The sequence below is a fragment of the Oncorhynchus tshawytscha genome, linkage group LG03 (genome assembly GCF_018296145.1).
Source record: "Oncorhynchus tshawytscha isolate Ot180627B linkage group LG03, Otsh_v2.0, whole genome shotgun sequence".
Classification (NCBI taxonomy): domain Eukaryota; kingdom Metazoa; phylum Chordata; class Actinopteri; order Salmoniformes; family Salmonidae; genus Oncorhynchus; species Oncorhynchus tshawytscha.
Window position 1 is genome coordinate 73,368,049 of NC_056431.1, and position 16,152 is coordinate 73,384,200.

The 16,152-nt window shown below is 41.5% G+C and overlaps 2 protein-coding genes across 2 annotated transcripts in view; one reads left to right on the forward strand and one right to left on the reverse strand.

Annotated features, from left to right (window-relative positions):
* Nucleotides 1-47: 47 nt before the first annotated feature.
* Nucleotides 48-1,529, forward strand: LOC121846242 (repetitive proline-rich cell wall protein 2-like). The gene has a single exon (XM_042320104.1). The coding sequence runs from the start codon at nucleotides 48-50 to the stop codon at nucleotides 1,527-1,529; it is 1,482 nt and encodes a 493-aa protein (XP_042176038.1).
* Nucleotides 1,530-1,822: 293 nt separating this feature from the next.
* The window catches only part of LOC112243164 (glucose-6-phosphate exchanger SLC37A1), a 29,702-nt gene continuing 15,372 nt past the window's right edge, over nucleotides 1,823-16,152 (reverse strand). The window contains exons 13-20 of the mRNA XM_024411005.2: nucleotides 15,009-15,071; nucleotides 14,645-14,730; nucleotides 11,695-11,743; nucleotides 11,421-11,494; nucleotides 10,514-10,592; nucleotides 10,253-10,350; nucleotides 9,860-9,936; nucleotides 1,823-3,030 (exon numbers count right to left, since the gene is read on the reverse strand). Of these exons, the coding sequence (XP_024266773.1) occupies nucleotides 3,015-3,030; nucleotides 9,860-9,936; nucleotides 10,253-10,350; nucleotides 10,514-10,592; nucleotides 11,421-11,494; nucleotides 11,695-11,743; nucleotides 14,645-14,730; nucleotides 15,009-15,071 (542 nt within the window). The 3' untranslated portion in view covers nucleotides 1,823-3,014. The remainder of the gene's footprint in view (nucleotides 3,031-9,859; nucleotides 9,937-10,252; nucleotides 10,351-10,513; nucleotides 10,593-11,420; nucleotides 11,495-11,694; nucleotides 11,744-14,644; nucleotides 14,731-15,008; nucleotides 15,072-16,152) is intronic.

Here is a 16,152-nt window from a genome sequence, read left to right on the forward strand (position 1 = left end):
TTTCAGAAAATAATAAATCATGTGATTTGTCCTGCGAGAGAGAGATAATGTGTCAGTTCAGTGGAGGACTTCCACCCCCAGCTGAGACAGCTAGAGACTTCAGACCACCAGCTGAGACAGCTAGAGACTTCAGACCACCAGCTGAGACAGCTAGAGACTTCAGACCACCAGCTGAGATAGCTAGAGACTTCAGACCACCAGCTGAGACAGCTAGAGACTTCAGACCACCAGCTGAGACAGCTAGAGACTTCAGACCACCAGCTGAGACAGCTAGAGACTTCAGACCACCAGCTGAGACAGCTAGAGACTTCAGACCACCAGCTGAGACAGCTAGAGACTTCAGACCACCAGCTGAGACAGCTAGAGACTTCAGACCACCAGCTGAGACAGCTAGAGACTTCAGACCACCAGCTGAGACAGCTAGAGACTTCAGACCACCAGCTGAGACAGCTAGAGACTTCAGACCACCAGCTGAGACAGCTAGAGACTTCAGACCACTAGCTGAGACAGCTAGAGACTTCAGACCACCAGCTGAGACAGCTAGAGACTTCAGACCACCAGCTGAGACAGCTAGAGACTTCAGACCACCAGCTGAGATAGCTAGAGACTTCAGACCACCAGCTGAGACAGCTAGAGACTTCAGACCACCAGCTGAGACAGCTAGAGACTTCAGACCACCAGCTGAGACAGCTAGAGACTTCAGACCACCAGCTGAGACAGCTAGAGACTTCAGACCACCAGCTGAGACAGCTAGAGACTTCAGACCACCAGCTGAGACAGCTAGAGACTTCAGACCACCAGCTGAGACAGCTAGAGACTTCAGACCACCAGCTGAGACAGCTAGAGACTTCAGACCACCAGCTGAGACAGCTAGAGACTTCAGACCACCAGCTGAGACAGCTAGAGACTTCAGACCACCAGCTGAGACAGCTAGAGACTTCAGACCACCAGCTGAGACAGCTAGAGACTTCAGACCACCAGCTGAGACAGCTAGAGACTTCAGACCACCAGCTGAGACAGCTAGAGACTTCAGACCACCAGCTGAGACAGCTAGAGACTTCAGACCACCAGCTGAGACAGCTAGAGACTTCAGACCACCAGCTGAGACAGCTAGAGACTTCAGACCACCAGCTGAGATAGCTAGAGACTTCAGACCACCAGCTGAGACAGCTAGAGACTTCAGACCACCAGCTGAGACAGCTAGAGACTTCAGACCACCAGCTGAGATAGCTAGAGACTTCAGACCACCAGCTGAGATAGCTAGAGACTTCAGACCACCAGCTGAGACAGCTAGAGACTTCAGACCACCAGCTGAGACAGCTAGAGACTTCAGACCACCAGCTGAGACAGCTAGAGACTTCAGACCACCAGCTGAGATAGCTAGAGACTTCAGACCACCAGCTGAGACAGCTAGAGACTTCAGACCACCAGCTGAGATAGCTAGAGACTTCAGACCACCAGCTGAGATAGCTAGAGACTTCAGACCACCAGCTGAGATAGCTAGAGATTTCAACCACCAGCTGAGATAGCTAGAGACTTCAGACCACCAGCTGAGATAGCTAGAGATTTCAGACCACCAGCTGAGATAGCTAGAGACTTCAGACCACCAGCTGAGATAGCTAGAGACTTCAGACCACCAGCTGAGATAGCTAGAGACTTCAGACCACCAGCTGAGACAGCTAGAGACTTCAGACCACTCTTCACCCTGACTGTAACACCTTTAGCTTGGTTGACAAAACAACTCAACATTATACTTCAAAACCAAGATTGAGACATTTTGCTTTGGTTATAGAGGCTTCCAGAAAATTTGGTAATACAGACATGCCATCTTTTTTTATTTATTTACCAAGAGGTCATTACAAATCTACAATTGTCACCAAGACCATGTAGCTATAGTAATCAAGTAAGGCTCACACATACGTCACTGAACGAAGCAACTGCCTGACAAACAACAAAAGGCACACAGTATTTCAAGTACTGCCACTGAAGAACTTCGATGAATGTTTTATCTTCCTCCACGATGTGCTCGATCTCCACATAAATAAAATGGACATGTTGTTGGATGGGGTCTATTCCACTTCAATTCTGTTTAACACAGGAAGTGAATTGGAATTGACCACAGCCTCTGCATGTGCCATCATGAACGTTAAGAATATAAATGATTTTTTTTTTTAATTTAAAAAAAGAAGATGATTATCACCTACATTTCTTCACTCATTTGGCATTTTGTGCTTTTTACACTCTAAATGGACTTGAGTTAGCAGGCATTAGTCAAAAGGAACACATTCAAAATGTTCACATTGTAGAGGCAGAATAAATGAACTCACTTTTATATGATCATTTAAGGTTTGGGATGATGGTATTTGATATTTTCTACATCTACATAAATCATCACTAACATTTTCAACATTGCACTGCCTAAAGAAAAGCTTATTGAGAAATTATTGATCCTGCTCATCAGTTTGAGTATGAAATTCTACACAAAATGTTACATTCATAGGATTGAAGTCACCAAACATAATAAACATCATTTGTTGATCATATACAAATACAACATAGCAGTACCTGCATATACTTCATTTACAGAGAAAATACACCACAGAATAGAATAATATAATGGCAACTTAATTTTCAAAAATAATAATACATTTCATATAAATTATAATGCATTTCCACACAATCTTTGGTTCCATAAGGCAGACCTGACAGTAATATATATATATATATATATATATATATATATATATTTAAGGCCCAGTGTGCTGTAGAACAAGTAAAAACAAAAGTTATAGTGGTACGTGCTCAGAGGAACTCTGGATGGCTTGGTTGGTTTCTTATTATCTTGTTACCAAATCTTCAAATCCGCTTTCATTCGGTTCTAAGGAGGTGCTGCTTCACACTAGCTCAGTTCAGTTACTGGACGGAGGTACAGGTTAGTGGCATAAGATGCAGCGTTTGTGTCTGTGCTGAGGGACAGTCTGTTCACTCCTTTGTCTGGAGTTAGTGCAAAGTGCTCAGTGCTCTTTCATCCTACAAGAGAGAAACAGAAAAACAGACTTCGATCAGGGACTATGATTTATTTATTTGCATGAGGTAAAAAACAAAAAAACAAGAGATGCTCGTTAAGGCACTTCTCGCTTTCAAATGTTTATATAACAAAATCAAAAAAGTATCCTGATATAAGAAACAAATAGATTTACAGAAAGAATAAATGAAAACATGACGAACCAGAAAAAAAAAAGAAAGAGAAAGGAGGTTCAAATGAAATAATAACGATTATTATTATTACGGGACAAAGATAGGCAGAAGGTTATTTAATAATAAGGCATGAGGGGGTGTGGTATATGGCCAACATACCACGGTTAAGGCCTGTTCTTAGGCACGACGCAATCCCTTGATACAGCCCTTAGTCGTGGTCTATTGGCCATATATCACAAACTCAGAGGTACCTTATTGCTACTATAAACTGGTTACCAACGTAATTAGAACAGTAAAAATAAATGATTTGTCATACCCGTGGTATATGGTCTGATGTACCATAGCCGTCAGCCAATCAGCTTTCAAGCTCGAACCACTCAGTTAATAATGGGATTTATACAAAGGGTGGGTCTAACCCTGGGGGATTATTGGTTAAAAACACATTCCAGCCCAGTGTCTATTCCACAAGTTACCACCAGCTAAATCTATGATGCTGAAATGGCCATTTACTCTGTTCCATCTCACTGTCTCATCAGCCCAGCCAGGCAATTAATAAACTTGAGCTCCACTATAAAAAGCATTGAGACATTATCTCCCATTTCTTTTAGACTAGCAATTGGTTTACAATAGTGGAGATTTGTATAAACCTTGCTTTCTCTCTCTCCCTCTCTCTGACATTTGCAACATTGTTTCAATATTGAAATTCGATCTCCAGCTGTGCCATAGTAATGAACGTGTAGGGGTCGGGATTCTGGACAAGACAGACAGGCATGCAGCTTTTCTCAGCCAGTCAAAATCAGCATAATTATTATGGACATATGGCAGAGGTTATTGGGATGAGTCATTGTATGGAATGTCTAGTAGATATTCCTTAATTTTGTATTTGAAGGTGTTGCAGTGGTGGTTCCAATAACTTATATATATATTACACACACACACACACACACAACAGCACAATTAGACCCAACCAAATCATGAGAAAACAAAAAGATAATTACTTAACACATTGGAAAGAATTAACAAAAAAACAGAGCAAACTAGAATGCTATTTGGCCCTACACAGAGAGTACACAGCGGCAGAATACCTGACCACTGTGACTGACCCAAAATTAAGGAAAGCCTTGACTATGTACAGACTCAGTGAGCATAGCCTTGCTATTGAGAAAGGCCGCCGTAGGCAGACATGGCTCTCAAGAGAAGACAGGCTATGTGCTCACTGCCCACAAAATGAGGTGGAAACTGAGCTGCACTTCCTAACCTCCTGCCCAATGTATGACCATATTAGAGAGACATATTTCCCTCAGATTACACAGATCCACAAAGAATTCGAAAACAAATCCAATTTTGAAAAACTCCCATATCTACTGGGTGAAATTCCACAGTGTGCCATCACAGCAGCAAGATTTGTGACCTGTTGCCACGAGAAAAGGGCAACCAGTGAAGAACAAACGCCATTGTAAATACAACCCATATTTATGCTTATTTATTTTATCTTGTGTCCTTTAACCATTTGTACATTGTAAAAACACTGTATATATATATAATATGACATTTGTAATGTCTTTACTGTTTTGAAACTTCTGTATGTGTAATGTTTACTGTTAATTTGTGTTGTTTTTCACTTTATATATTCATTTTGTATGTTGTCTACCTCACTTGCTTTGGCAATGTTAACACATGTTTCCCATGCCAATAAAGCCCTTGAATTGAATATATATATATATATATATATAACACACTAGATGACTAACAGTGGGCGCTGTTTTGAAGCCACTGTTCCTCAATCTTGGTATTCCCCCACCATTGTAAAAACATCTATTACATACACCATAATGCACACTTTTAAATTATATTATGTGAGCTAAAGCTAAATGTAAAAAAATCATTTCTTAAAGTTTAATTCTTTGAGATTACTAGCATTATTGTCCCCACTACAGCAAAAACAATACTTAAATCCTTGTAATTTTGTCCTTGAAACATTTAATTGAAATACTTGTACAATGCCATGCGTTCACATGGAAGACTGCTCCTACTGTGGAGCGCCAATATGGCCGACAAGTGGATTCAAATGGCCAATACTAAGCACCAGCAATCCAGGGTTTATATACATCATTGGGTGGTCCGGGAGACTGTTCCAAAAAAAAACAGATGTGATGGAAGATTAGGTCAATCTTGTATGGAAAAAAAATGGATGTGGAGATCGCTGGCAGTTCTCGTAGAATAATGAGGAACCTTAATATTGAATTTGAATAGTGTTTGGAAAGAAACGGAGAAGATTCATTTTGATTTGGAATACAAAAAAAGACACACTTGAAGATGGTTGACATAAATATTGAGGATTGAAAAGGCGAGGAACTGGCACGACTGTCTGAGTGAGTTGCTATCCTCACAAAACAATTTTGGAGAAAGAAGATGTTATTGAGGTTATTTTTATAAGTAGTGGCCCAGACTATATTGCAATCTGAGATAAAATAATAGATTAAGGTGTATTAGGCTACAGATAAAACCAAATATTTTCTTGGGATGAGATGTTGAACTCGTCCCATGACACCGGTAGCTTTTGCAATTTTATCGGAGAGAATTTAAATACGATCTTTTTCCTCAATAAGGATACCTAGGAATTTGGTGGATTGAACGCGGGATAGTAGATCATTTATTATGGATTTCCTCTTGGAATTTGTAAAAACATTTTCGAATAAAAAGCATGTAAGATTCTGGCAATTAAGCAGTTTATCTACTTAGCAAGATTAACTCGTGGGATAACACCTTTTCATGCATACGCTAACGTACCTCATCTTCAAATAATATTTTTGCAGGAATCTCCTTGCGAATGGATTTTGCCGAAGATTGTATCACCTTATAGTTTTCTGATTTTTATTCGTTTTTATTTCTATTTGAAATTCAGTTTAGTTTCAGTTAGTTTTCAGACTTGATTTACCTGTTCCATTTCAGTTTGATAAAAGCATTTATTATTTAGTCTTTATATGATTTAGTTTCAGTTTTAGTGTTAGGGACAGTATGGGTTGTAGGCCTATAGGGTACTTCAGTACTTTTTGAGATGGTTTGGTCACACACATTTATTTCCTTGGTGGCAAAGTTCCAGATGGATATTGTCATTTATCGGCATAGTAACAAACCCCCGACACCACGCAACCCCAACTGTCCACACCAGTCTTGTTTGTTAATGCTAAATTCGTGCAATTCAACTAATTTTCCATGTCTTATGTGTGTTCATATGATACTAGGAGTTGAATCCTGAGCGAATTCCAAAAACAAAATAAATGTAAATAAAAAAATGCCCGTCTCAACTCATCTTTATCCTGAAATTCTTTGTGGGTGCTGTTCAGATGAACTTATAAATTGGTTGGGTGTTTCCACTTTTAAATTTTTTTTAACGTTTATTTAACCAGGCAAGTCAGTTAAGAACAAATTCTTATTTTCAATTACAGCGTAAGAACTGCCTTGTTAACCCACTGTTCTACACACGCTGCCATCTTTTGTGATCGGCCACTGCTGGTGTTGGGTTTGCTGCTGCCATTGTTCACAGCTATGGTCCGCCACCTCCCTCAGATGTTGTCCCTGTTAGCTACTGATAGCTAGTGACAGTGATGCACAAGCCAGGCCTATTTGAAAGGTTGCCATCTACTGTCAGCATTTACCCGCCAGATTCAAAAGCTCACAAACCCCATTTGGAAAAAAAGGTTGAAAACCCGATTTGATTTTAGAACAGGAGAAAAAACAAAACAATTAAACAATGTATTTTTTGTTTGTTTCACAGTGAAATATAATAGTTTCAGTATTGTTTTTCAAAAGTTTTTAATTATTTTATTTCAGTTCACTAAATAGTTTCTCCAATTTTAGTTTCAGTTTTTGATTACTATAATAACCTTCAATGTTCCAATCATCGTACTAACGCTAATTAGCATTGACTAGCGAAACCACCTAACTTCCGTCATAATACACACAGACATAAAAATGGTATCCACAAGTTCATCTGGCTGATTTATCAGTATTTCTGTGACATACAGTGGGGGTTCCGAAATTATTGACACCCTTGATAAAGATGAACAAAAACGACTGTATAAAATAAAAATAGAGCTATTTTGTATGCTCAACACATTTTGATAATTATATTATTTTATAGTAATACAGTGGGAAGAAAAAGTATGTGAACCCTTTAGAATGACCTGGATTTCTGAATAAATTGGTCAAATAATTTAATCTGATCTTCATCTAAGTCACAACAATAGACACAGTCTGCTTAAAACTAATAACACACAAACAATTATACGTTTTCATGTCTTCATTGAACACAGTGTGTAAACATTCACCGTGCAGGTCGGACAAAGTATGTGAACCATTGGATTTAATAAACAGGTTGACCCTCCATTGGCAGCAATAACATCAACCAAATGTTTTCTGTAGTTGCGGATCAGACCTGCACAACGGTCAGGAGGAATTTTGGACCGTTTCAGTTCCACAATATTCTTGGGATGTCTGGTGTGAACCGCTCTCTTGAGGTCATGCCACAGCATCTCAATCGGGTTGAGGTCAGGACTCTGACACTCCAGAAGGTCAGGACTCTGACTGGGCCACTCCAGAAGGTCAGGACTCTGACTGGGCCACTCCAGAAGGTCAGGACTCTGACTGGGCCACTCCAGAAGCCACTCCAGAAGGCCAGGACTCTGACTGGGCCACTCCAGAAGGCATATTTTCTTCTGGTCAAGCCATTTTGTTGTTGATTTACTTCTGTCTAATGGGTTGTTGTCCTGTTGCATCACCTAACTTCTGTTGAGCTTCAAATTGGAGGACAGATGGCCTTACATTCTCCTGCAAAATGTCTTGATAAACTTGGGAATTCATTTTTCTTTCGATGATCGCAAGCTGTCCAGGCCCAGAGGCAGCCCCAAACCTTGATGCTCCCTCCACCATACTTTACAGTTGGGATGAGGTTTTGATGTTGTTGTGGCTGTGCCTTTTTTTCTCCACACATAGTGTTGTGTTCCTTCCAAACAACAACACAACTTTAGTTTAATCTGTTCACAGAATATTTTGCAAGTAGCGCTGTGGAACATCCAGGTGCTTTTTTACAAACGTCAGACGTGAAGCAATGTTGTTTTTTTGGACAGGAGTGGCTTCTTCCATGGTGTCCACCCATGAACACCATTCTTGTTTAGTGTTTTACGTATTGTAGACTCTTTAACAGAGATGTTATCATGTTCAGAGATTTCTGTAAGTCTTTAGCTGACACTAGGATTCTTCTTAAACTCATTGAGCATTCTGCACTGTTGCAGTCATTTTTGCAGGAAGGCCACTTCTAGGGAGAGTAGCAACAGTGCTGAACTTGTCTATAAACTCTCTATTTATAGACAATTTGTCTTACCATGGACTGATGAACATCAAGGCTTTTAGAGATAGTTGTCTAACCCTTTTCAGCTTTATTCAAGTCAACAAATCTTAAATCGTAGGTCTTCTGAGAACTCTTTTGTTCGAGGCATGGTTCACATCAGGCAATGCATTTTGTGAATAGCAAGCTCAAATTTTGTAAATGTTTTTTTATAGGGCAAGGCAGCTCGAACGAACATCTCCAATCTCATCTCATTGATTGGACTCCAGTTTAGCTGACTCCTGACTCCAATGAGCTTTTGGAGGAAGTCATTAGCCTAGGGGTTCACATACTTTTCCCAACCTACACTGTGAATGTTTAAATTATGTTTTCAATATAGACAAGAAAAATACAATAATTTGTGTGTTATTAGTATTAAGAACACTGTGTTTGTCTATTGTTGTGACTTCGTCAAATTTTAAGTGACATTTACGCAGAAATCCAGGTAATTCCAAAAGGATTCACATACATGCCACTGTACAATTGCTCAAAGAAAAGAGATTTTGTTTAACAAGTAATACATTTTGTCTTCTCTCAAAAAGTTACACGTCAAAATTGACACCTCTAAAGAGTCTTATAAATAAAGTAGTCAAAAGTGAAGTATTTTGTCCGGTTTTCCTAGAGCACAATGACGACATCAAGCTTGTGACTACAAACCTATTGGATGCATTTGCAATTCCTTTTCGATGCATTTCAGATTATTTTGTGCCCAATAGAAATTAAAATGGTAAATAATGTATTGTTTCATTTTGGATTTACTTTTTTATTATAAATAAGAATATAATACGTTTCTTAACATTTCTACTATAATGTGGATGCTACCATGATTACAGATAATCCTGAATGAATCGTGAATAATGATGATTGAGAAAGTTACAGAAGGTCAAAGATCATACCCCAAAGACATGCTAACCTCTCACTTTGACCAATAACAGAGGAGGTTAGCATGTCTTGGTGGTATGATCGTAGAACATAGATCATCAACATAGAACATGATCAGTGGCCTCAATCATGATTATCAAGCCTGGATACCACCCTAATACCGGGGTGGCAGGGTAGCCTAGTGGTTAGAGCGTTGGACTAGTAACCGGAAGTTTGCAAGTTCAAATCCCCGAGCTGACAAGGTACAAATCTGTCGTTCTGCCCCTGAACAGGCCGTTAACCTGTTCCTAGGCCGTCATTGAAAATAAGAATTTGTTCTTAACTGACTTGCCTGGTTAAATAAAAAGATAAAATAAATGTAGAATATACACCAAACAGAGAGAAGTCACTTACTCTACTGTGGTGCTGCCAGAACGAGGTTTAACCACATTGGCAGAGGTCAGCTCCTTTGTCACCAGCCGCAGCAACAGCTACAGAGAAAGCACACCCACACACATTAAAACCTCATTCTATGAAATCCACACACATTAAAACCTCATTCTATGAGATCTACACACATTAAAACCTCATTCCATGAGATCCACACACATTAAAACCTCATTCTATGAGATCTACACACATTAAAACCTCATTCTATGAAATCCACACACATTAAAACCTCATTCTATGAGATCTACACACATTAAAACCTCATTCCATGAAATCCACACACATTAAAACCTCATTCCATGAAATCCACACGCACATTTCATGTCAACTATTTCGAAAATTAGCATGCGCACACACCATCAGTGCTAGGAAGTCAGCTGCCATCAGCATGTAGAAGACCTGGTTCCATCCCCGTGACGACAACACTCCTGCCAGGAGGGGACCTATCGCTGCACCTGAGAAAACAGCATCCCAGGACAGTTAGTAAGTCAGAGATAGTCCTATGCTGAATTCGAAAGCAACCCGTGGTCGTTAGCTACCGCCTTGTGGAGCTAATTTATCATGTAGGATCTACTGGTGGGGCTGGAGGTGACCCGGAGAAGAGGGCGAGGGACTAACCTACTGATCCTGTGCCGTCGATGATGGCTGTGACAGTAGAAAGGGCTCTGGAGTTGCCCTTCAGGCTCTTGTGTGTTCCCTGGAGTCAAAAGGTCAAACAGAGAGAGACAGGATTTGAGGTCAGAGAGAGGCAGGATTTGAGGTCAGAGAGAGGCAGGATTTGAGGTCAGAGAGAGGCAGGATTTGAGGTCAGAGAGAGACAGGATTTGAGGTCAGAGAGAGACAGGATTTGAGGTCAGAGAGAGACAGGATGAGGTCAGAGAGAGGCAGGATTTGAGGTCAAAGAGAGGCAGGATTTGAGGTCAGAGAGAGGCAGGATTTGAGGTCAAAGAGAGGCAGGATTTGAGGTCAGAGAGAGGCAGGATTTGAGGTCAGAGAGGCAGGATTTAAGGTCAGGATTTGAGGTCAGAGAGAGGCAGGATTTGAGGTCAAGAGAGACAGGATTTGAGGTCAAAGAGAGGAGGTCAGGATTTGAGGTCAGAGAGGCAGGATTTGAGGTCAGAGAGACAGGATTTGAGGTCAGAGAGAGGCAGGATTTGAGGTCAGAGAGAGGCAGGATTTGAGGTCAGAGAGAGAGGCAGGATTTGAGGTCAGAGAGAGAGGCAGGATTTGAGGTCAGAGAGAGGCAGGATTTGAGGTCAGAGAGAGGCAGGATTTGAGGTCAGAGAGAGGCAGGATTTGAGGTCAAAGAGAGGCAGGATTTGAGGTCAGAGAGAGACAGGATGAGGTCAGAGAGAGGCAGGATTTGAGGTCAGATAGAGGCAGGATTTGAGGTCAGAGAGGCCCACACACAGGAAATACTGAAATAGTATGGCCACTCAAAGTTTAGGAAGATAAAACTAGGGAGGATTATAAACTGTGTAAAAGGATAGCGAGACAGACTCGCAACACACACACACACACTCACCAGATCAGCAGACACTGCTGTTGTAATAAGGGCATATGGTCCATTCACTAGCCCTCCACACACCAGCAGCATACCTAGGAGGTACACGGGCACATCAAAACACCATTCACTTGATGAATGTCAAAACCAACCAAGCTTGTGACATAACACTGTTCACCTGTAAGTCATTGACAGTCAAAATAGCACAGCCAATATCTCTATAAGTCAATGGGCTCAGGAGAGGATTCAGTCAATCCCTCAACACAAACTGGAGAATATGAGAATTTATCCCTACCGATGGTGGGTCCCAGTCCAAACTCACTGATCATAGAAAAGCCATAAAGCTGAAACAAAGAACAAAAAACAACAGCTATCAAATACACTGAGTGGACAAAACATGAAGAACACCTGTGCACACAAAACATTAAGAACACCTGTGCACACAAAACATGAAGAACACCTGTGTACACAAAACATTAACACCTGTGTACACAAAACATGAAGAACACCTGTGTACACAAAACATGTACACAAAACATTAACACCTGTGCACACAAAACATGAAGAACACCTGTGTACACAAAACATTAACACCTGTGCACACAAAACATGAAGAACACCTGTGTACACAAAACATTAACACCTGTGTACACAAAACATTAAGAACACCTGTGTACACAAGTGGACAAAACATTAAGAATACCCGTGTACACAAAACATTAAGAACACCTGTGTACACAAAACATTAACACCTGTGCACACAAAACATTAAGAACACCTGTGTACACAAGTGGACAAAACATTAAGAACACCTGTGTACACAAGTGGACAAAACATTAAGAACACCTGTGTACACAAGTGGACAAAACATTAAGAACACCTGTGTACACAAGTGGACAAAACATTAAGAACACCTGTGTACACAAGTGGACAAAACATTAAGAACACCTGTGTACACAAAACATTAAGAACACCTGTGTACACAAGTGGACAAAACATTAAGAACACCTGTGTACACAAAACATTAAGAACACCTGTGTACACAAGTGGACAAAACATTAAGAACACTTGCTCTTTCCATGACAGACTGACCAGGTGAATCCAGGTGAAAGATATGATCCCTTATTGATGTCACTTGTTAAATCCACTTCAAAATCAGTTTAGATAAAGGGGGGACAGGTTGAAGAACGATTTATAAAAACTTTGAGACAATTGAAATATACTGAACAAAAATAGACGCAGGATGCAAACAATTTTAACGGTTTTACAGCTCATATAAGGACATCAGTGAATTGAAATACATTCATTAGGCCCTAAACTATGGATTTCACATGACTGGAATACAGACATGTATCTGTTGGTCACAGATACCTAAAGGAAGGGGCGTGGATCAGAAAACCAGTCAGTATCTGGTGTGACCATCATTTGCCTCATGCAGCGCGACACATCTCCTTTGCATAGAGTTGATCAGGCTATTGATTGTGGCCTGTGGAATGTTGTCCCACTCCTCTTCAATGGCTGTGCGAAGTAGCTGGATATTGGCCTGAACTGGAACACGCTGTCATACACGTCGATCCAGAGCATCCCAAACATGCTCAATGGGTGACATGTCTGGTGAGTATGCAGGCAATGGGAGAACTGGGACATTTTCAGCTTCCAAGAATTGTGTACAGATCCTTGCAACATGGGGCCGTGCATTATCATGCTGAAACATGAGGTGATGGAGGTGGGTGAATGGCACGACAATGGACCTCAGGATCTCGTCACGGCATTTCTGTGCATTCAAATTGCCATCAATAAAATGCAATAGTGTTCGTTGTCCATATCTTATGCCTGCCCATACCATAACCCCACTGCCACACCATGGGGGTCTCTGTTCACAACGTTGACATCAGCAAACAGCTCGCCCACACGACACCATACAGGCTGTGTGCCATCTCCCCGGTAGTTGAAACTGAGATTCATCTGTGATGAGCACACTTCTCCAGCGAGCATCGAAGGTGAGCATTTTCCCACTGAAGTCAGTTACAACGCTGAACTGCAGTCAGGTGAAGACCCTGGAGAGGACGACGAGCGCTCAGATGAACTTCCCTGAGACGGTTTCTGACAGTTAGTGCAGAAATTCTTCAGTTGTGCAAAACCCACCATTTCATCAGCTGTCCGGGTGGCTGATCTCAGACGATCCCACAAGTGAAGAAGCGGGATGTGGAGGTCCTGGGCTGGCGTGGTTACACGTGGTCTGTGGTTGTGAGGCCGGTTGGACGTACTGCCAAATTCTCTAAAACAAAGTTGGAGGTGGCTTATGGAAGATAAATTAACATTAAATTCTCTGGCAACAGCTCTGGTGGACATTCCTGCAGTCAGCGTGCCAATTGCACATTGTGTTGTGTGACAAAACTGCACATTTTAGAGAGGCCTTTTGTCCCCAGCACAAGGTGCATCTGTGTAATGATCATGGAGTTTGATCCGCTTCTTGATATGTCACACCTGTCAGGTGGATGGATTATCTTGGTAAAAGAGAAAATGCTCACAAACAGGGATGTAAACAAATTTGTGCACAAAATTTGGGAGAAATTAGGTTTTTGTACGTATGGAACATTTCTGTGATATTTTATTTCAGCTCATGAAACATGGGACCAACAATTTACTTTTTATATTTTTGTTCAGTGTAGATTGTGTATGTGTGCCATTCAGAGGTTGAACGAGAAAGAAAAGATTGAAGTGTCTTTGAACAGGGTATGGTAGTAGATGTCAGGCGCACCGGTTTGAGTGTCAAGAACTGCAACGCTGCTGGGTTTTTCACACTCAACAGTTTCCTGTGTGTATCAAGAATGACCAACCACCCAAAGGAAATCCAGCCAACTTGACACAACTGTGGGAAGCATTGGAGTCAACATGGGCCAGCATCCCTGTGGAACGCTTTCGACACCTGGCAGAGTCCATGCCCTGACCAATCAAATCAAATTGTATTCGTCACATACACATGTTTAGCAGCCAACTTGGTTAGCAGCCAATTGAAGCTGTTCCGAGGGCAAAACTGGAGGGTGTAAATGAATATTAGGAAGGTGTTCTTAAATGTTTTGTACACTCAGTGTACATGTCCTGTAAGGTTCATGATGCATGCTCATATTTTTATTCATTGAGATGATCAACTGTGATTCCTGTCCTGTACAACAGGGGGAGGCTTGGAAAGAGGCGGAGACAGACAGAGAGCAAGACCGAGAGAGAGAGACGGACCGACTCACAGTAGGAGCAGCCAGCAGCAGCATCACTGCACAGGTAGTGGCCCTCTTTCCCAGCTTATCAGATATGACCCCAGCAAGGATTCCCCCTATACAGACAGACAGACAGACTATGTGATGAGCACAACAATCAAGAAAATAGGAGTGGTTTGAGGGTAGTTCTATCCAATGATGCAGGAATGATGTCTATTAGTTTCCAATGATAATCTCGACAAATAAAAAACCATCTCTGACACAAAAAACACACACAAAGGAGCAGAAACATCCAGATCATAAGACAGTTATATGGTTCGTTTTGACATCATGAAGCTACATGAAAAAAAAGATGTAAAAACAACCACTGAAAAAACTAAAAAAGGGAACATACCCACAATTCCTCCCACGTCAAACAGAGTGGAGAGCTCTCCGGCCTTCTTGGCATCTAGGTGAGCTGAGAGACAGACAGACAGACTTTTTCTTTTTTTCTTTTTACTTTTTCTACCACTGACCTTAAGTACATTTGAAACCAGATACTTTTAGACTTTTACTCAAGTAGTATTTTGCTGGGTAACTTTCACTTTTACTTGAGTCATTTTTCTGTTAAGGTATCTTTACTTTTACTCAAGTTTTTTTTCTCGTTTTTTCGGATGACTGCCTTGCCTGGTTCACCAATTACTTTGCAGACAGAGTTCAGTGTGTCAAATCGGAGGGCATGCTGTCCGGTCCTCTGGCAGTCTCTATGGGGGTGCCACAGGGTTCAATTCTCGGGCCGACTCTTTTCTCTGTATATATCAATGATGTTGCTCTTGCTGCGGGCGATTCCCTGATCCACCTCTACGCAGACGACACCATTCTATATACTTTCGGCCTGTCATTGGACACTGTGCTATCTAACCTCCAAACAAGCTTCAATGCCATACAACACTCCTTCCGTGGCCTCCAACTGCTCTTAAACGCTAGTAAAACCAAATGCATGCTTTTCAACCGATCGCTGCCTGCATCCGCATGCCCGACTAGCATCACCACCCTGGATGGTTCCGACCTTGAATATGTGGACATCTATAAGTACCTAGGTGCCTGGCTAGACTGCAAACTCTCCTTCCAGACTCATATCAAACATCTCCAATCGAAAATCAAATCAAGAGTCGGCTTTCTATTCCGCAACAAAGCCTCCTTCACTCACGCCGCCAAGCTTACCCTAGTAAAACTGACTATCCTTCCGATCCTCGACTTCGGCGATGTCATCTACAAAATGGCTTCCAACACTCTACTCAGCAAACTGGATGCAGTCTATCACAGTGCCATCCGTTTTGTCACTAAAGCACCTTATACCACCCACCACTGCGACCTGTATGCTCTGGTCGGCTGGCCCTCGTTACATATTCGTCGCCAGACCCACTGGCTCCAGGTCATCTACAAGTCCATGCTAGGTAAAGCTCCGTCTTATCTCAGTTCACTGGTCACGATGGCAACACCCATCCGTAGCACGCGCTCCAGCAGGTGTATCTCACTGATCATCCCTAAAGCCAACA